The sequence below is a fragment of the Ahaetulla prasina genome, chromosome 3 (assembly GCF_028640845.1).
Source record: "Ahaetulla prasina isolate Xishuangbanna chromosome 3, ASM2864084v1, whole genome shotgun sequence".
NCBI lineage: Eukaryota > Metazoa > Chordata > Lepidosauria > Squamata > Colubridae > Ahaetulla > Ahaetulla prasina.
In genome coordinates, this window is record NC_080541.1 from 160,275,171 (window position 1) to 160,292,037 (window position 16,867).

Below are 16,867 nucleotides of genomic sequence, written 5' to 3' on the forward strand. Positions count from 1 at the left end.
CAAAAATTATATTGTTTGCTTATTTTGTTCCAGTTGTGATAAGACGTGTTTTACATCCCTTCTGTGGTTTTTCAGCTTTTTCTTCCTTCCTTTCTTCCTTTCTTTCTTCCTTTCTTTCCTTTTCCCCCCCATGTCATAAAAACAAAGGTTGATTTTCTCCTATGCCTAATTGCTAGATACATATCAAATTCTTTCCTGTAGTTGTATCACAACTACAGAAAACAGCATATCTTTACATATAATTTTTAATTGTTATGCATAGTTCTTACTTAACAACCAGTTGCTTCGGGAATGTTCAAAGTTATGTCTGATCCCACAAAAGCTGCTTCCGACCTGGTTCTGAAATTTTGATAGCTTGGCATACCCCCATGGTTATATGACCACATTTCAGGTGCTTGGCATACAGCTCATCTTTATAGCCCATTCCATTGTTCTGAAATCACATGACCATGATTTACTGAATCATGATTCGGCTTTTTGTTGATTTCCAGCCTTTTTAGCTGGTTTACGGCAAAAGAAAGACACAGGAATACATGAATTTGCTTACTGGTTGTGATGTTTACTTAACAGACACTGCAAAAAAATTAAATTGGGTCCAGTCGAGTGGGTATCTTGACTTATGACAGAAATGTCGGCTCCATTACGGTCCTAAATCAAGTACTACTTGTATTCTACTTTCTTTATTTTCACTTTATTTAAAACATTTATTTGTTTGTGTAGCAAGCTATGGCTTAATTTCAGATTATTTTATTGTGCTCAATCTAGTTTGTAAATCTGGATTGAATGAATAAAGACATCGTTTTGGAGGGGGGGTTGAATTGTGACTTAGATCTATGTATTGTGATAATACTAGAGACTTCAGACCTCAATTTAAGCCAGATTTGTGTCTCCTTTTTCCCCAACAACTTCCCCCACCTTCATTTTACAAGATTTCCTCTTGTAAATTCCTAACTATAAAAATAATACATGGATATAAGATTTTATTAATTTATTAATTCTGTTTAATAATGGCATTTTTACATATCCCCTAAATAAGATTAGGATAATTACTGCTAGCAGGTTATTTAATTGCACTGAGTAATATTTCAGTTAATTTAATCATTTTTTTCTTTATAGGGAATACTCCTTTACATCTTGCTGTAATGCTGGGGAATAAAGGTTGGTAAATATATGCAGATATATCTATTTTTATGATAATGTATTATCTACCAGTTAACCTTCAGAGACCAGCTAAAGCTTAGCATATTTTGAAATTGTTTGAAGACTGCTAAAGTGAACAACAAAAGAATTGCTGTCTATCCTTTTTCCTTCTACTCTCAACTGTTTTAAAATAAAAAAAAAATAGCTATGGGCACTGAGGAGTAAGTAACAGAAGAATAGTAAAAGTAAACTTATCTTGCTTTTCCATCAGTTATTTTCTATTAGGGAAAGGAAGTAGCAGCTATATGTCTTGGGTATCTTCATTTATTTATTTATTATTTTATTTATTAATTTAATTTATATACTGCCCTTCTACCGAAGGACTCAGGGCGGTTTACAGCCAAATAAAAAACAGATTCCATAAAAATTAAAAAACATTTTAAAAAACTAATTCAATTAGGCCAAGAATAGACTAAAACTATACTAAAACCCATATTAAAACTACATTAAGCCAGCCCTGCACGATAAAACAAAAAGGTCTTTAGCTCGCGTCGAAAGGTCCGGAGGTCAGGGAGTTGACGTATCCCCGGAGGCAGCTCATTCCAGAGGGCAGGAGCGCCCACAGAGAAGGCCCTCCCCCTGGGGGTCGCCAGTCGACATTGTTTGACTGATGGCACCCTGAGAAGACCCTCCCTATGGGAGCGCACGGGTCGATGGGAGGCTATTGGTAGCAGCAGGCGGTCCCATAAATAACCCGGTCCTATGCCATGGAGCGCTTTAAAGGTGGTAACCAATACCTTGAATTGCACCCAGAAGACCACCGGAAGCCAGTGCAGCTTGCGCAGGAGAGGTGTCACATGGGTGCCTCGAGATACTCCCTCTATTACCCGTGCAGCCACATTCTGGACCAGTTGGAGCCTCCGGGTGCTCTTCAAGGGGAGCCCCATGTAGAGAGTGTTACAGTAGTCCAGGTGGGAAATGATGAGGGCGTGAGTGACCGTGCATAGGGAAACCCGGTTTAGGAAGGGATGCAACTGGCGTATTAAGCGAACCTGATAGAAAGCTCCCCTGGCGACGGCCGTCATGTGCTCTTCTAAGGACAGCCGTACATCCAGGAGGACGCCTAAATTGTGAACCTTCTCCACGGGGGCCAATGACTCGCCCCCAACAGTCAGCGATGGAGTCAGCTGGCTGTACTGGAATGCTGGCATCCACAGCCACTCAGTCTTGGAAGAGTTGAGTCGAAGCCTGTTCTTCCCCATCCAGACCCGTACGGCCTCCAAACACCGGGACATCAATTCAGTGGCCTCGTTGGGGTGGTTAGGGGTCCACTCAAGTTCATAGGAACGTCCTAGTAAAGTGTAATGCTTCATTGTTATGTTAAATAATAGCTTTAGAGCTGAGAAATACTTTATTGTTCTTTTTTATTAACTGCATTTTTGTTGAAATGTTTTGGAAATATTCCATGCTTTAAAAACCATAATCTATCCAGAGAATCTGGATGCTCAGAGGTGGAAGCATAGTATACTTGAATGAATTTGTTTATGTATGAACCAGAACTGTGACTGAAAAATAAAAGCTATTGAATGTTTGGATACTCTCCAAGGCAGTACTTCTCAATTTTGGCAGCTTTCAAATGTGTGGACTTCAACTCCCAGGGTTCTCCTGCCAGCATTGCTGGCTGGGGACTTCTGGGAGTTGAAGTCCATACATCTGAAAACTGCCAAGGTTGAGAAACACTGTTCTAAGGCTAAGTGTTCACATCAGTACTTCTCCAAAAGCGTTGCAACAATTGGACAAAGATGTTGTTTTATTTTACTACTCCAGAAACAGTACAAAAATAAACAGGATTTGGAAAAGTAGGGGCCATTCTTGTGCCATTGATCCTATTATTAGAAACATATCAGCCACCTTCAGATTTTATAATAAAGGCATTTCCACTGAAAAATGCCATTCATTTTTATCTAAACTAAATTCACTTGGATTCAGCTTTTTTATGCTTAATCCGAGTTTATGGAACACTGATATTTAATTACCGTATATACTCGAGTATAAGCCGAGTTTTTCAGCACGTTTTTTGTGCTGAAAAACGTCCCTCGCTTATACTCGGATCGGCTTATACTCGAGTTTTTGTTTTTTTAAGCCCTCGCTTATACTCGGATCGGCTTATACTCGAGTTTTTGTTTTTCTTTTTCACATTTTGCGGACGGGAAGCCCTGCGGTGCAGTGAAGGCGGGCGGGGCCGCCAGCCTTCTCAGCTGAGGGACGGAGGGTTTCCCCAACCGGTAGGTGCCTCATTTCCCACCCTCGGCTTATACTCGAGTCCCCAGTTTTTGGGGTAAAATTGGGGACCTCGGCTTATACTCGGATCGGCTTATATTCGAGTATATACGGTAAACATTTTCAAATTTATTCTAATATGTGGCCGATTATTCTGTAATTGAAGATTACATGTGCTTTAGATCTACTGATTTATTGAAAGAAGGAAATAAAAATCAAGTCTTTAGTATAACTTTACTTAAAATTACTGTGCAGATATACATACTTTTGTATAAGCAGGTAAATTAATTTTCATATTTTTAGAAGACTTCTCTGGGCAGAGAATTTAAACCAAGCATTCAGTGGGCACGTTTATAGTTTCATGGCAATTGTTTTGCTGATGTTTTGAATAGATTGATAAGTGTCCATTTAGTTATGGGAACCATTGATACAAAGCAATTTTATATTGCCCATACTGAATTCTTCATAAATTTTTTAAAGCTTATTAAATTGGTCCTACCTTAGTCAGGATCACTTTTTGGCTTCCTCATTTTTTTGTGTGACATATTGCATGGAACATATTAAACTGTATGTTTCAAGCATTCAAGTATTGGATAACCTCCATGTTTCTTGCATCTTTTTTGAAAACAAAAGTTTATTTTTAAAAAAATACAGTATTACACTACTGTTTACCTTCTCTCCCATATTCTTCATTTCAGATTAAAATTGTTTGCTTTAGAATTTCTAGCATTCTTTCACATTTTAATTAGAAAAGCAACAAAGGATGAAAGAGTGAAACTACTTTAAGTTGATTATGATGAATATATTCTTTTAAATCACGTATAACTATAAATGTGTTATTTATTGTGTTTTGCTGGCCGATGAAATTAAGATATTGGTACTAAACAATTCTACAAATTCAGAATGACTGTAGTTTACGAAGATTATGTTCAATCCCGCTATGTATTCATGCCTGTTCATCCCATTCTCTTTTCATCTTGGAACAAAATTATTGCATAAATTGAGAACGAAATCTCTCTTCAATTGACTTAACTTCATGCTGATTTTGCAATAATTTCTAAAATTATGCTATGTTCACTACACTGTTACAGCTTGTAGACTTATTCATATGTCAGTTCAACAACTGCTTCAAGTAAGGTAGCTTATTCTACAGCAGGTCCCTGGGTCACACATTACTTCGAAAGAATTGTATTCAGTTACTGACTATTGATTAACAATTACCTTATGCATCAGACAGTTCCATTATTACACTATGGAATGAAGGGTTAAGAAAAAACTGCAGTTTGCCCTATTGGAATCAATGGAAAAAGTTGATACGATGGACTGTAATAGTCTGGATTCCCACGAGGAAGTCCAGATTAGTACATTCCAACCGAGTTACTCAGGACAAAAGCTTTGATTCTATTGGAACCAAAGCATAGCTAATTTCTTTTGATTCAGCCCACTGTGCTGGGAAATTCACACAGTACCTTTATATAGCTCGTATCAAAACAGTAACTCAGAATGATTCGGAAGCAAACAGTTTCCTCCATTAATTTAACACATAGCTCCATTACAGAAATTGGTTATTTTTATTTCTTTGTTTGATTTGTTAACGGAACTTTAATATTGTTTTATCTAATGTAATTTATTACAGAATGTGCTCATTTGCTTTTGGCTCACAATGCTCCCGTAAAAGTGAAAAATGCTCAGGGATGGAGTCCTCTTGCAGAAGCCATCAGCTATGGAGATAGGCAAATGAGTAAGAAATTATTTCTCTGGTTTTATATAAGAAGCCTATTTAGTCTTTGAAGGAACAATACATAAAGTATTGGGGATTTGAGATTTTACTGTTGACTATGAAGAAATCAAGAACAAAGTATGCGTGTGTGTGTACAGGTAGTCCTTGACTTATGACTTAGTGCAGGAGTGTCAAACTAGCGGCCCATGGACTGGATGTGTCACACACAGGCTCCGCGAAGGAGAAAAGGTCACATGATGGCAATGTGATGTGGCAAGTTTGACACCCATGACTTAGTAAGTGTTTGAAGTTACAACAGACTCCCAAAAGATATTACAACCCGGTTCTGAAATTCCAGTGAGCAGGACAGCTTCCTCCCCCACAGTCACATGACCCACATTCCCAATCTAAAGCAGCTGTCCTGTATTTATGGCCATTTGCCACAATGTGCAATCACATGTCCACAATTTATGATGTTTTCACCAAATCCAGTCATTTAATTTTTGGTTTTGGCAAAAATGTCCCTTAGCAAGCATGGGGTTCTCTCAACAACCACCATCTTTGCTTAACATTCGCTGCAAAAATAATAATAATAATAAAATCAGGTCACTCATTTGACCATCTTGTGACCATCACAACCTATGGACAGAATGGGCAGGCTCCATTATATTTGTAAGTTGAGAGATACTTGTATATCTACACATACATACAGAGAAAGAGTTAATAAAGGTTATGTTAAAATTCAGAGAGTATTTTGACTTTTTATTTTTCAAGAAGTCAGGATAGTGCTGTGATTTATTCTTCCAGATGAATTGCCTGAAAGGGAGACAAACTAACTGTGTGTGTGTATATAAAATTATATAGCTCAAATCCATACCATTAGTAGAGCTTTTTGAAGAATGAAATCTTTCCTGATCAATAAATACCATATAGTTTGTTCATGTCTAAAGCAAATATTTTCTTCAATATATTTGTGTGTTAGTATGTGCTTCTTATATGTAATTACAATTCCATGATTTATGGCTTACAGTGAATTTATTTAGTTACAGCACTCCTAAGGAAACTGAAGCAACAGTCTAGGGAAAGTGTTGAAGAAAAGCGGCCTCGATTATTAAAAGCCCTGAAAGAGGTAACTTAAATTAAATGAGGATTTTAATCAGAATGCTGTTAATTTTAATAAAAGAGTTTGGGTGCATTCATTTTCAAATACTTTTCAGGAGTATTGCACCTACTGTATTTTTCGGAGGATAAGACACACTTTTTTCCCCCAAAAAAGAGGGTGAAAATCTGGATGCGTTTTATACTCCAAAGGTAGCCCCGCCCAGCTTCTCAAACAGAGGTTTCAGAGGCTGAAAAAAGCCTCTGAAACGAAGCTTCAGAAAAAAAGCGTCTGAAACAGAGGTTTCAGAGGCTGAAAAAGCAAGGTGCAGAGCTCACAACCAACTGTTACTAAAATTCACCTCTGAGAACAACTGATGGGGGTGGGGGTATTCCAGGAGGCCGATCCACCTGCCAATCAGCTTTTTTCTTATTTTCCTCCCAAAAAACTAAGGTGCATCTTATATTCCAGTGCGTCTTATACTCCGAAAAATACAGTATGCACATGAACCAGCAAGTAACTCACAACAGACTTTTTGATATGAAAGTTACATTGTTCCCAATTAATCCTTACATTTCTAAATATCATTTTGCTGCGCAGATTTTGGTGCTGATCTATAAGTGAATCATTATGTAGCAGTAGTATGGATCTTTAGAAAAAAACTGTTATGGGTGTACTTCTGTAGTTGTATGATACTTATGCCTGCAGGAAACACCAGGCACCGATAAAAACCTGTTTAACCATTTAAAGCCTCAGGACAAGATGCAAGTAATATGTTCTAAGTTGCTTTGGCTTCGGTTGGATTATTCTAAATGTTAACAAACTATATACGCAGCCTATAACTGCTCCATCTCAGCCTATATAGTATTGTGATCCTATAATTTTATGTGATCCATAAAATTAAATCAGCTGTAGGAAAGCAGAAGCAATTTTGAACAGTGGTCTCTTGTAATCCTAACCACATGTGATTTGCACATCATAAAATGAAATATCTTTGTAAGATAATAGGGTAAGTAAATTAATTAAATTCTGTTGTTTTAGAAATATGTTTTGTAAGACCATAGTAATACAGCCAAATTGAAATATGTATCCATATATATATGACAAACTTACAATGTATTAAGTTTTAATTGACAGTATTTCTCTTCAGCTAGGTGACTTTTATCTTGAACTTCACTGGGATTTTCAAAGTTGGGGTAAGTTTTTCTAAAATGCATATATATAGTAATTGATGACATCCCATTAAATTGTTTATGATTCCTAGTGACTATATATATATAGACTACTTAATAATATTTCTCCAGAGAATAGTTTCTGCTTAGGAAGGTGTAAATCCATAAAATACATTTTTATGTAACTTTATATGAGCATTTCATCACATTTATATGAACCACGGTGGCGAAGTAGTTAGAATGCAGTATTGCAATTCTAATTGACTCAAGGTTGACTCAGTCTTTCATCCTTCTGAAGTTGGTAAAATGAGGACCCAAATTGTTGGGGACATATGCTGACTCTGTAAACCATTTAGAGAGTGCTATTAAGCATTATGGAGCAGTATATAAGTTTTAGTGCTATTGCTGTGCTTGTGAGGCATGTTAGATATAAAAAATCCAAACGCCATTATTTGTACAATATGTTTAGAAAGTTCTTGTATTCAATATTTTAACTATATAATATGTTTTAAAGACTATATTATAAAACTGGTGTAGCATTACACTAATGAACAAAAGCAGCACAAGTCTGATTCCTTGCTGAGGAGCTCCTGTTCTGCCATCATGAGCACCAAATCTATTGGAAAAAAGGGCCTTGATCTGTGGAATTGTACAGAGGAAAACGTCCGCCAAAGTTCAGATCCCAACAATGCATAATTGTGGGGAATCCTTTGTGTATTTCTTCACGATATGAAATCACCCTTTAGACCAGGGTTTTCCAACCCTGGCAACTTTACAATGTGTGAACTTCAACTTTTCCTGCTGGCTGGGGAATCCTGGGAGTTGAAGTCCACTCATCTTCTTAATGCTCCCAGGGTTGGGAAGCAGTACTGTAGACATTGGTGCTTTATGGAGGCATTCCAGACTGAGCAGGTGCTTAGGGTCTTTGGGAATTAACTATTTGATGTTTGTGTTGATGTTTAATTTCATGTTCTGTTTCTCCTAAGCATAAGTCTCGTATGCTATAGTTGGGACATATTTCTCCCTTGATCTGAATTAAAAAAGAATTCTATTTTGTGACATCGTCTGTTCGTTGATGATGTTATTCTGTCTTGATCTCTCAGTCATAGATAATAGATTGGGAGCAGTCCCTCAACATGTCTGTTTCACCCTCTCTCTGGTGTATTGAGTTTCTCAGTCCTTCATGTACAGTTTCCAGTTTCCAATTTAATTCCCCTTCCCATTTTCCACTTACATCTGTATCCTAATCCGATTTTAACCCCCACTCCTAGCTGTGGCTTAAAAGCGATGTGTGATTAGCATTCAAATTAATGGAGCAAGAGTGCCTGCTTAAGGAGGCTGACAAGAAAGTAATTGTTTGAGTAATTGGAGAGAAAGCTCAGCAGTCTGAAATATATCCTTAATGTAACCAGTTAATGACTCTGCATTGACCCAGTATCATAACAGAAATTGTTTACTGAAAGAAAGAATTGCAATTGTAATGTTACTTTTAATGCATAACATTTACATTGTGAACCATTCAGACGGTGTTTTGCAAAGTGATTAAATGTGTTTTTGAGTCCACTACTCAAAAGCCTCCAGAGCAGATCTGCAAAGCAACTGCATTGAAATTTGAAAGTCTGCAGTGCTTTGATCCTTTAAAAAACAAATGGTACATGCAGTTTTCCCGTTAGTATTTTATGGTTTCTTCCAAACACAAACTGAAAAGGGTTTTGTTGCTTTGGTATGCAGTATATTTGATAAGTCTTAAAACCGTAACTGTGTATCAATTTGAATTCCAAGAATTTTGGTTTGCACCTGTAATAAAGTATGTTGGTATTATTGTATATGAATTGTTACATTATAATGACATTCAGTAAAATTGTCTCATTTTTGTCAAATTCAGTGCCTTTACTTTCCCGAATCTTGCCTTCTGATGCATGTAAAATATACAAACAAGGTATAAATATCAGGTAAGAATATTCAACCTGCATTACATTAATTTATCATTTTTGCTTTAGAATATTAATAGATATCAGATAATACATATTAATAGATATTTTTCCATATAATTTATTGTAATTAAGAGAAGGAAATATTAACATTTTTGATGGGAAATAGATCGTACTTAACAAGTTCACCAATATTTTGATTAAAACTATCTCCATATTTTCTGCAATGTTCTGAAAACATTGATAGATATCCTCAAGAGCCCATGAAACTGGTATATTTTCAAAACAGTGTGTATTCCTATAGCTGAAAATAATCAGAGGGAAAAAAACAATACACTTAATCTAGAAGCCATCAAGGAGGAAGCCACACCTCTACCAGGATTGGCAAGGCAAGTGACTATAGGTATCCCTCGAGTTATTACCACAGTTTCTGTTGCTAAGCAAGGCAGGTGCTCAGTGGGTTACACTCAACTTAACAACCTTTTACGCTGTAAAGCAAATCACTGCAGTTCTTAAGTGAATTACATGGTCATTAAGCAAATCCAGCTTGCCTCGTTGACTTTGCTTGATGGAAACTGGCTAGGAAGGTTGCATGTGGGGATCGCATGACCCTGGTTTGCTGCAGCCATTGCAGATAAATGCCGGTTGCCAAAGCATATATGTTTTTATCATAATGACCGTGAGGATGCTGCAATGGTTGTAAGTTTGAGGACCAGTTGTAAGTTGCTTTTTTTCAGCGCTGTTGTAACTTTGAACAGTCACTAAACAAATTATTCTAAGTTGAGGATTACATACATACATACATACAAACAGCAAACTTCCCTTTCTCTGGTGGTATTATCTAGCTGGATAATAAAATATCCCCAAAAAAAAAACACAACCCTCAGAGAACATCAAGAATCCAACAATGTATTCTGTTTAATTAAAATGTCTATATAAGCAGCATAAAGGTCTCTCTCTCTCTTTCTCTCTCTCAGTTCTCATTTTGGAATATTTCTGCAGGCTTGACACAACCCTCATAGATTTTACTGACATGAAGTGCCAACGGGGGGACTTGAGCTTCATTTTCAATGGTGATGCTGCACCCTCTGAATCCTTTGTAGTTTTAGACAACGAACAAAAGGTTTACCAGCGAATACATCACGAGGTAGGTGTTTACAGGTGGTGTGTAAATCAAACGGAGTACATTATTTTAGCATGGTGGTTTAAAAGCCGTGCTAAAACAAAACAAATTGAAAATCCTAGGTTTAAAAGGCGCAAGGTAACAGCCCTGTGAAACGGTATTTGCTCCCTTTGGAATTGGCTGAATTTTTGCAAAATGTTAATACTTGTTTTATGTAGGGTAGCAGTTCACAATCCAGGGCCATAAAGTGTCCTGGGGGCCCGAGGGTACTTTAAGCAGTTCACCGAAAAGCAAAGTGTATTATACTTCAAATACTGTCTTGTTGATGCCAGATCAGAGATGGGTTTCAGCAGGTTCTGACCAGTTCTCAAGAACCGGTAGCAGAAATTTTGAGTAGTTCAGAGAACCAGTAGTAAAATTTTTGACTGGTCCGCCCCCATCTATTCTCTGCCTCCCAAGTCCCAGCTGATTAGGAGGAAATGGGGATTTTGCAGTAACCTTCCCCTGGATTGGGGACGGAATGGAGATTTTACGGTATCCTTCCCCTGCCACGCCCACAGAACTTTAGTAGTAAAATTTTTTGAAACCCACCACTGCCAGACAATATGCTGATTACTACCCCATTTCCATATCCAGTAATGGATACTTATACAGGAGGCACAGGAATCAGACAAGGTTGGGAGGGTGTCATGGATAAAAAAAGTCAATAGACACCGATTTAAGGTGTTACTTGTTCCTTTAAATTCCTCCCATTCCGGATAGGTTGCTAAAGTGTTTTGACAGGAATACTAGTTTGAGCCCTCACTTAAATAAAGTCTTTATAGGAACCACCTGAGGCCCACAATGGGATTAAGGTTGACACCCCTATGGTGACTCAGGCCTTGATTGTTGCATTTCTGTGCATGTAGTCCTTGAGTTATGACCATTTGTTCAACTGCTGCAACCATTTGAAGCGATAACAATGCTGAATGAAGGGACTTACAACCATTCCTCAGCGTTCCAGCTGTGCAGTGCTTCTGCAGTGCCATGAACAAAATGCAGGCACTTGGCAGTCGGCTGATCCTTGTGATTGGTTGCAGCATTCTGGTCATGTGATCCCCATTTGGAACTTTCTCTGCAGGCTTCCCTCAAACAAAGTTAATGAGGAAGCCAACAGGAAAAGTGGCAAGTTGCTAGGGTGAGTCTCCCCCAAAGCTTTTCTTTGCTTGCACACAGTATGCCCATCTCCCCTCTCCCTGCACTTGCACCCATGTACCCCACACTCTCTTTCCCAGGCCCCCCTATTCTCACATAGATATACACTGCTGTTTCTTTCCTGGTCTCCTTGTGCTCTGACGCATGCACTCTGCACCCTCTTTCTGGCCTTCCGGCACCTGCACATACAAACACACCCTGTGCCCTCTTTCCTGGCCTCTCTGCGCTCATGCTGCACCTCATCACCCCATCCCCAAATTTGTGGGCAGTCTACATGAGGTCTCTGCTACCCCTACACTCCTTACCTGGGACTCCCTGCAACCTGTGCATCTTGGGGTGTGACTGTCACTAAGTGATGCAGTCACATAATATCGCACTGTACAAACACACAACTTAGTGACACCAATCAAATTACAGTCATAATTCTAGGTCTACTTGCAATGTTCTCTGCATGGTGCTACCTTTGGCAACTGCAATTCCTTCAGAATGTGGCAGCCTGTTGGTTGGAGCAACTTTAATTTGTAGCCTTCTTGGCAAAACCTGAATTCTTTCACAATTCGTTTGAGAATCGGTGGAGATGCTGCTAACCGTGTTTTGTTAGTTGTAATTTTGCCCATTCAACTTATTTTTAATTTTGATTAAGGATATTTTAATTTTTATTGTTGTGTTTTTGTTAGGTAATTATCACTCAGGATTCCTTGGAGATTACATCAATATGTAATAAATTATATCCGTAGAAGGCCTTGTGCATATCTCCTGGCAGTGGATAAATTACATCATTAAGACAATAATTATTGGGAGACTCGCTATTAAAAAGAAATTTGGTTCAGAAAGAAAATGCTTATCTTTAAATGTTTTGTTTAATTTAATAATATTCAATTTTATACTTTGTTAGGAATCAGAGATGGAAACTGAGGAGGAAGTTGATATTTTGATGAGCAGTGATATTTATTCAGCAACATTATCAACCAAATCAATCACCTTCACACGTGCCCAAACAGGATGGCTTTTCCGAGAAGATAAAACAGTAAGCCTATTTGTTATTCTAAAATCACCCGTCTATTTTATATTGCTGTGTCAGTAATGGGGCACTAAGGCAAAGAAGAATGAAGTCACTTGGACTATTATTATGGCTCCTTTGCTTAATCTCAGAAGTGGAAAAGATCTTAAGAGAGGCTGCCTCCAATGATGCTGGAAGAAGAGAACTTGAGGAGTAGACTACTGTGGGCAGCTTTTTCATGGCTGGGATTTAAAAGAAGCTTCATGTTTTAGAAAGATGAAGGCTTTAGCAGCTGTACCAATGATGCAGATCAGGCAAGATGCTAATCTTTCTTTAGTACTCACGTCTCCAGATTTAAGCAACACATTTGCACATTTGGAAGAAGCTCTTCAAGGAAAAAACAAACAATTTGCAACTGTTATGTAGCCCTGAATCAACAGTTTCCCCACCCTGGATATATATAGTGAATAAGGTAAAGGTTCCCCTCGCACATATGTGCTAGTCATTGCTGGCTTTAGGGGCCGGTGCTCATCTCCGTTTCAAAGCCAAAGAACCAGCGCTGTCCAAAGATGTCTCCATGGTCATGTGGCCAGCATGACTAAATGCTAAAGGTGCACGTAACGCTGTTACCTTCTCATCAAAGGTGGTCCCTATTTTTCTACTTGCATTTTTTACGTGCTTTCAAACTGCTAGGTTGGCAGAAGCTGGGACAAGTAACAGGAGCTCACCCCGTTACGTGGCACTAGGGATTCGAACCGCTGAACTGCCGACCTTTCGATCAACAAGCTCAGCGTCTTAGCCACTAAGCCACCGCATCCCTTATATAGTAACTAGGTAGGCAATATATAAAGGAGGCTTCACAGCTTTAGTCTGCTTAGCAAATACTCTGTGTGCTTCTCTCCTTAGGTTGTTTCATTTTTGTTTTCCAGGAAAGAGTGGGAAACTTTTTGGCAGACTTCTACCTGGTTAACGGGCTTGTTTTAGAATCAAGAAAAAGACGGGAACATCTCAGTGAGGAGGATATCCTTCGGAATAAAGCTATCATGGAAAGCTTGAGCAAAGGTGGAAATTTGATGGAACAAAACTTCGAGGTATCATTGAAGATTTCTTAAACTGCATGCTTAATATACAGATTTTAAAGTCAGTTTTGAAATATTATTCTGAATATTTGTTGGAGGACACATAGCCTTAAATTCTGGGAAGTATCTCGTTTCATTTGTATATAGGTAGTTTTTGTTTAGCAACCATAGTCGGGACCAACAACTGTCCTTAAGCAAAGGAATTGTTAAATGAAACTGCTATAGTGCTTAGGCTCTTACTTCTGCTTTCGTTTGCTTTATACCTGTAAAGGTTATAAATGTGACAGTTGATCATAAAGTTACTTTTCCATCACTATCTTAACTGCAGAAGGTCATTAAACTAGGCAGTCACTAAATGAGGACTACCTAGATGAGTTTGCATTCTGACATTTTCTTGTGCTACCATGTTTCTGAAACTTCCTGAGTTTCAGGGTTGATATTTGAGAGACTTTGGGAAGCAAAAGTCTTGAGACCCTCAAGGGGGCACTCTGGATCTGATGCCAGCTTAGCAACTGGTCATTTTGTCATTCTCCATATTTGTCACTGAAACTGAGAAACGTTTCTTTTGCATTTTTGTAAAGGAGGGTTTATTTGATATAATTTACATAGAACGGTGACATCCTTTTTAGGTGTATAGGTTTTTAAATCTTATCCATAGGGGTTGGGTTTTTTTTATGCCTCTCAGATTCTCCTTTAATTTGCTTTGTCCAAATAGTCTGACATAATTATCTCAGGTGTGTTGCTTGTTTCCACACCTCTCAGGAGGTAGTGTAATATTTCCTAAGCTACTTAAATATCAACCCAACATTATTAGCATCTTTAATTTCCACTGTAACTTGTTAGCATTTTGTCATTTTCCACCATGTTAATTCTATTCATGTACCTGTTATTATAAACTATAGTTTTCAAGATCAGTTAAAAAATTAAAAAGCTGCTTTTCACAGAACAACTGAATAGTAGGCTTAATGCTGGTAACATAAAATAATAAATGATGTTTCTAATACCTGAACAACAGATTGTCATAAACCAAAATAGTGAATTGTCCAGTTAGTCGTATTCTGTTGGGAAAAGAATGCCAAATCCTATTGAGGAAAATTACTCCTTCTGTTAGCATCAGAAATGATTAGGGCAAGTTTGGAATGGCTTATCTTCTCCTTAAGTTTCCTCCAGTGATGTGGGGTAGAAAATCTCTTACGAAATAAAAATAGTTGCAAGGTTAAAAAAATAAAATCACTCCTGCATTTTTTTTCTGAGAAAATGGTTTTTCTTTTAGAAGTATTTTATTAACATTGTAATATAATGAATGACTACAAGAAGTGTCTTTGAATAAAATAACGCTGAGAGTCAAAAGTATGGCCTGGCAATCCTCTTTAAGCATGTCTTTCTCCTCATCTTGGTCTTTGGACTGTTATTTCATGCAGTATTGACAGCTAGTCTTATATCTAAATTTCTACGTTAAGAGGTATGTCACCTTGGTCCACCAGAAATTATTTGTTGAGCTTGTGGTGGTGTAACTTTAGACTGGGCCAGTATTTCAGACTGACAAGAGTCTCATTATCTGTGGTAGAAAGGTGTTATGTCTGTAGTTTAGAAAAGTGGTAGCTATTAAATAAATTATTGTATCTTTTCTTTAAAAAGCCTGTCAGGAGACAATCTCTTACCCCACCACCACCCAATACAATTTCATGGGAGGAATACATATCTGCAGAAAATGGAAAGTGAGTATTACTGCTATATGCATATAGTTATTTATTTATATAGGGTTGCATATCGTACATGAACTAGCAATATATATTAACACTCCATCTAGATTAGTAAAATACAATTATTATTTTTTTGCATTTATATCCCACCCTTCTCCGAAGACTCAGGGTGGCTTACACTATGTTAGCAATAGTCTTCATTCTATTTGTATATTTTATATACAAAGTCAACTTATTGCCCCCAACAATCTGGGTCCTCATTTTACCTACCTTATAAAGGATGGAAGGCTGAGTCAACCTTGGGCCTGGTGGGACTAGAACCTGCAGTAATTGCAGGCAGCTGCTGTTAATAACAGACTGATTTATGATTTATGTTTGAATACCAATGTTTTGGTTACCTAACCATTGAAGCGCAGTATCATTTATATTTAAAAAAAAATCAGATACTGGACCAGTATATGCCCTCAGCTTACAGCCGGTCACAATGTGATCTACAGTTTGATGTCACACTGAGGGAAGGATATTATGCCCCATTTATACAGAGTCCTAGCAGATGCCGTGTAAGGTGCGAATCCTATTCAGGATTGTCCATTGCTGATGTGATAGTTTAAAGCCTGGCAACTTTTTTGTGAAGTCATAAATGAATGAATAAATAAATAAATAAAAATATGTCTGGGTGTTCAGGATCCACTTGGCTTTTCATTGGGAATCAGTGTTAAAATTGTTGGGCAGATGTTGCGCAAGTGCCAGTGTGAGCTTCCTGGATTTGAGTCTTGCAGCTGATCAATGAGGAAGGTCAGCATGCACTGGTAGGAGTGAGTTGTTTGTAACTTTTCTATATTCGCTCACTAGTGCCTCTTGCCTTCGTAAAGCTGGCACTGCTTTACGTTAACTAAGAGCCAAAAATACATATTGTTTTAAACTTTGAGTCATGAGATTAAAAAAGATAACTGGTTGGTTCTACATAACACTTTCGTATATTATAATTACTTATATCTATTGGTTTTCTTTAAAGGAGCAAAAGTTGCTTCTCCCTCAGTATAACTGAAGAAAATCAGAAGTCTAACAGATTTCAGCTGACTTACGTATGCACAAGGCAATTTTAGATTTCAAAATACGATTTCTAGGGAAAAAAAGTTATGAGATCATTTAAAAAACAACAGATAAAAGTATTTGAACAGCATCAAAAAAAATTATGAAATTGCTAATAGCATTTGTGTGACACAAAGAGAAGGGAAATAATTTTATTTATTTATTTTATTTTATTAAATTTTTATTCCGCCCTTCTCCCGAAGGACTCAGGGCGGTGTACAGCCGAAATAAAATACAGAGTATATACAATTAAAAGAGATTAAAATAAACTATTACTAAATGGCCGGTAATTAAAAGATTTAAAAATTTAAAATATTACTAAAACCCCAATTTA

The 16,867-nt window shown here is 37.5% G+C and overlaps 1 protein-coding gene across 1 annotated transcript in view; it reads left to right on the plus strand.

Moving 5' to 3' along the window:
* ANKRD13C (ankyrin repeat domain 13C) overlaps positions 1–16,867 on the plus strand; it is a 32,530-nt gene that overhangs the window by 5,105 nt on the left and 10,558 nt on the right. The window contains exons 2-10 of the mRNA XM_058176489.1: positions 1,117–1,158; positions 5,057–5,161; positions 6,184–6,269; positions 7,390–7,435; positions 9,297–9,363; positions 10,345–10,489; positions 12,555–12,686; positions 13,589–13,750; positions 15,377–15,456. Of these exons, the coding sequence (XP_058032472.1) occupies positions 1,117–1,158; positions 5,057–5,161; positions 6,184–6,269; positions 7,390–7,435; positions 9,297–9,363; positions 10,345–10,489; positions 12,555–12,686; positions 13,589–13,750; positions 15,377–15,456 (865 nt within the window). The remainder of the gene's footprint in view (positions 1–1,116; positions 1,159–5,056; positions 5,162–6,183; positions 6,270–7,389; positions 7,436–9,296; positions 9,364–10,344; positions 10,490–12,554; positions 12,687–13,588; positions 13,751–15,376; positions 15,457–16,867) is intronic.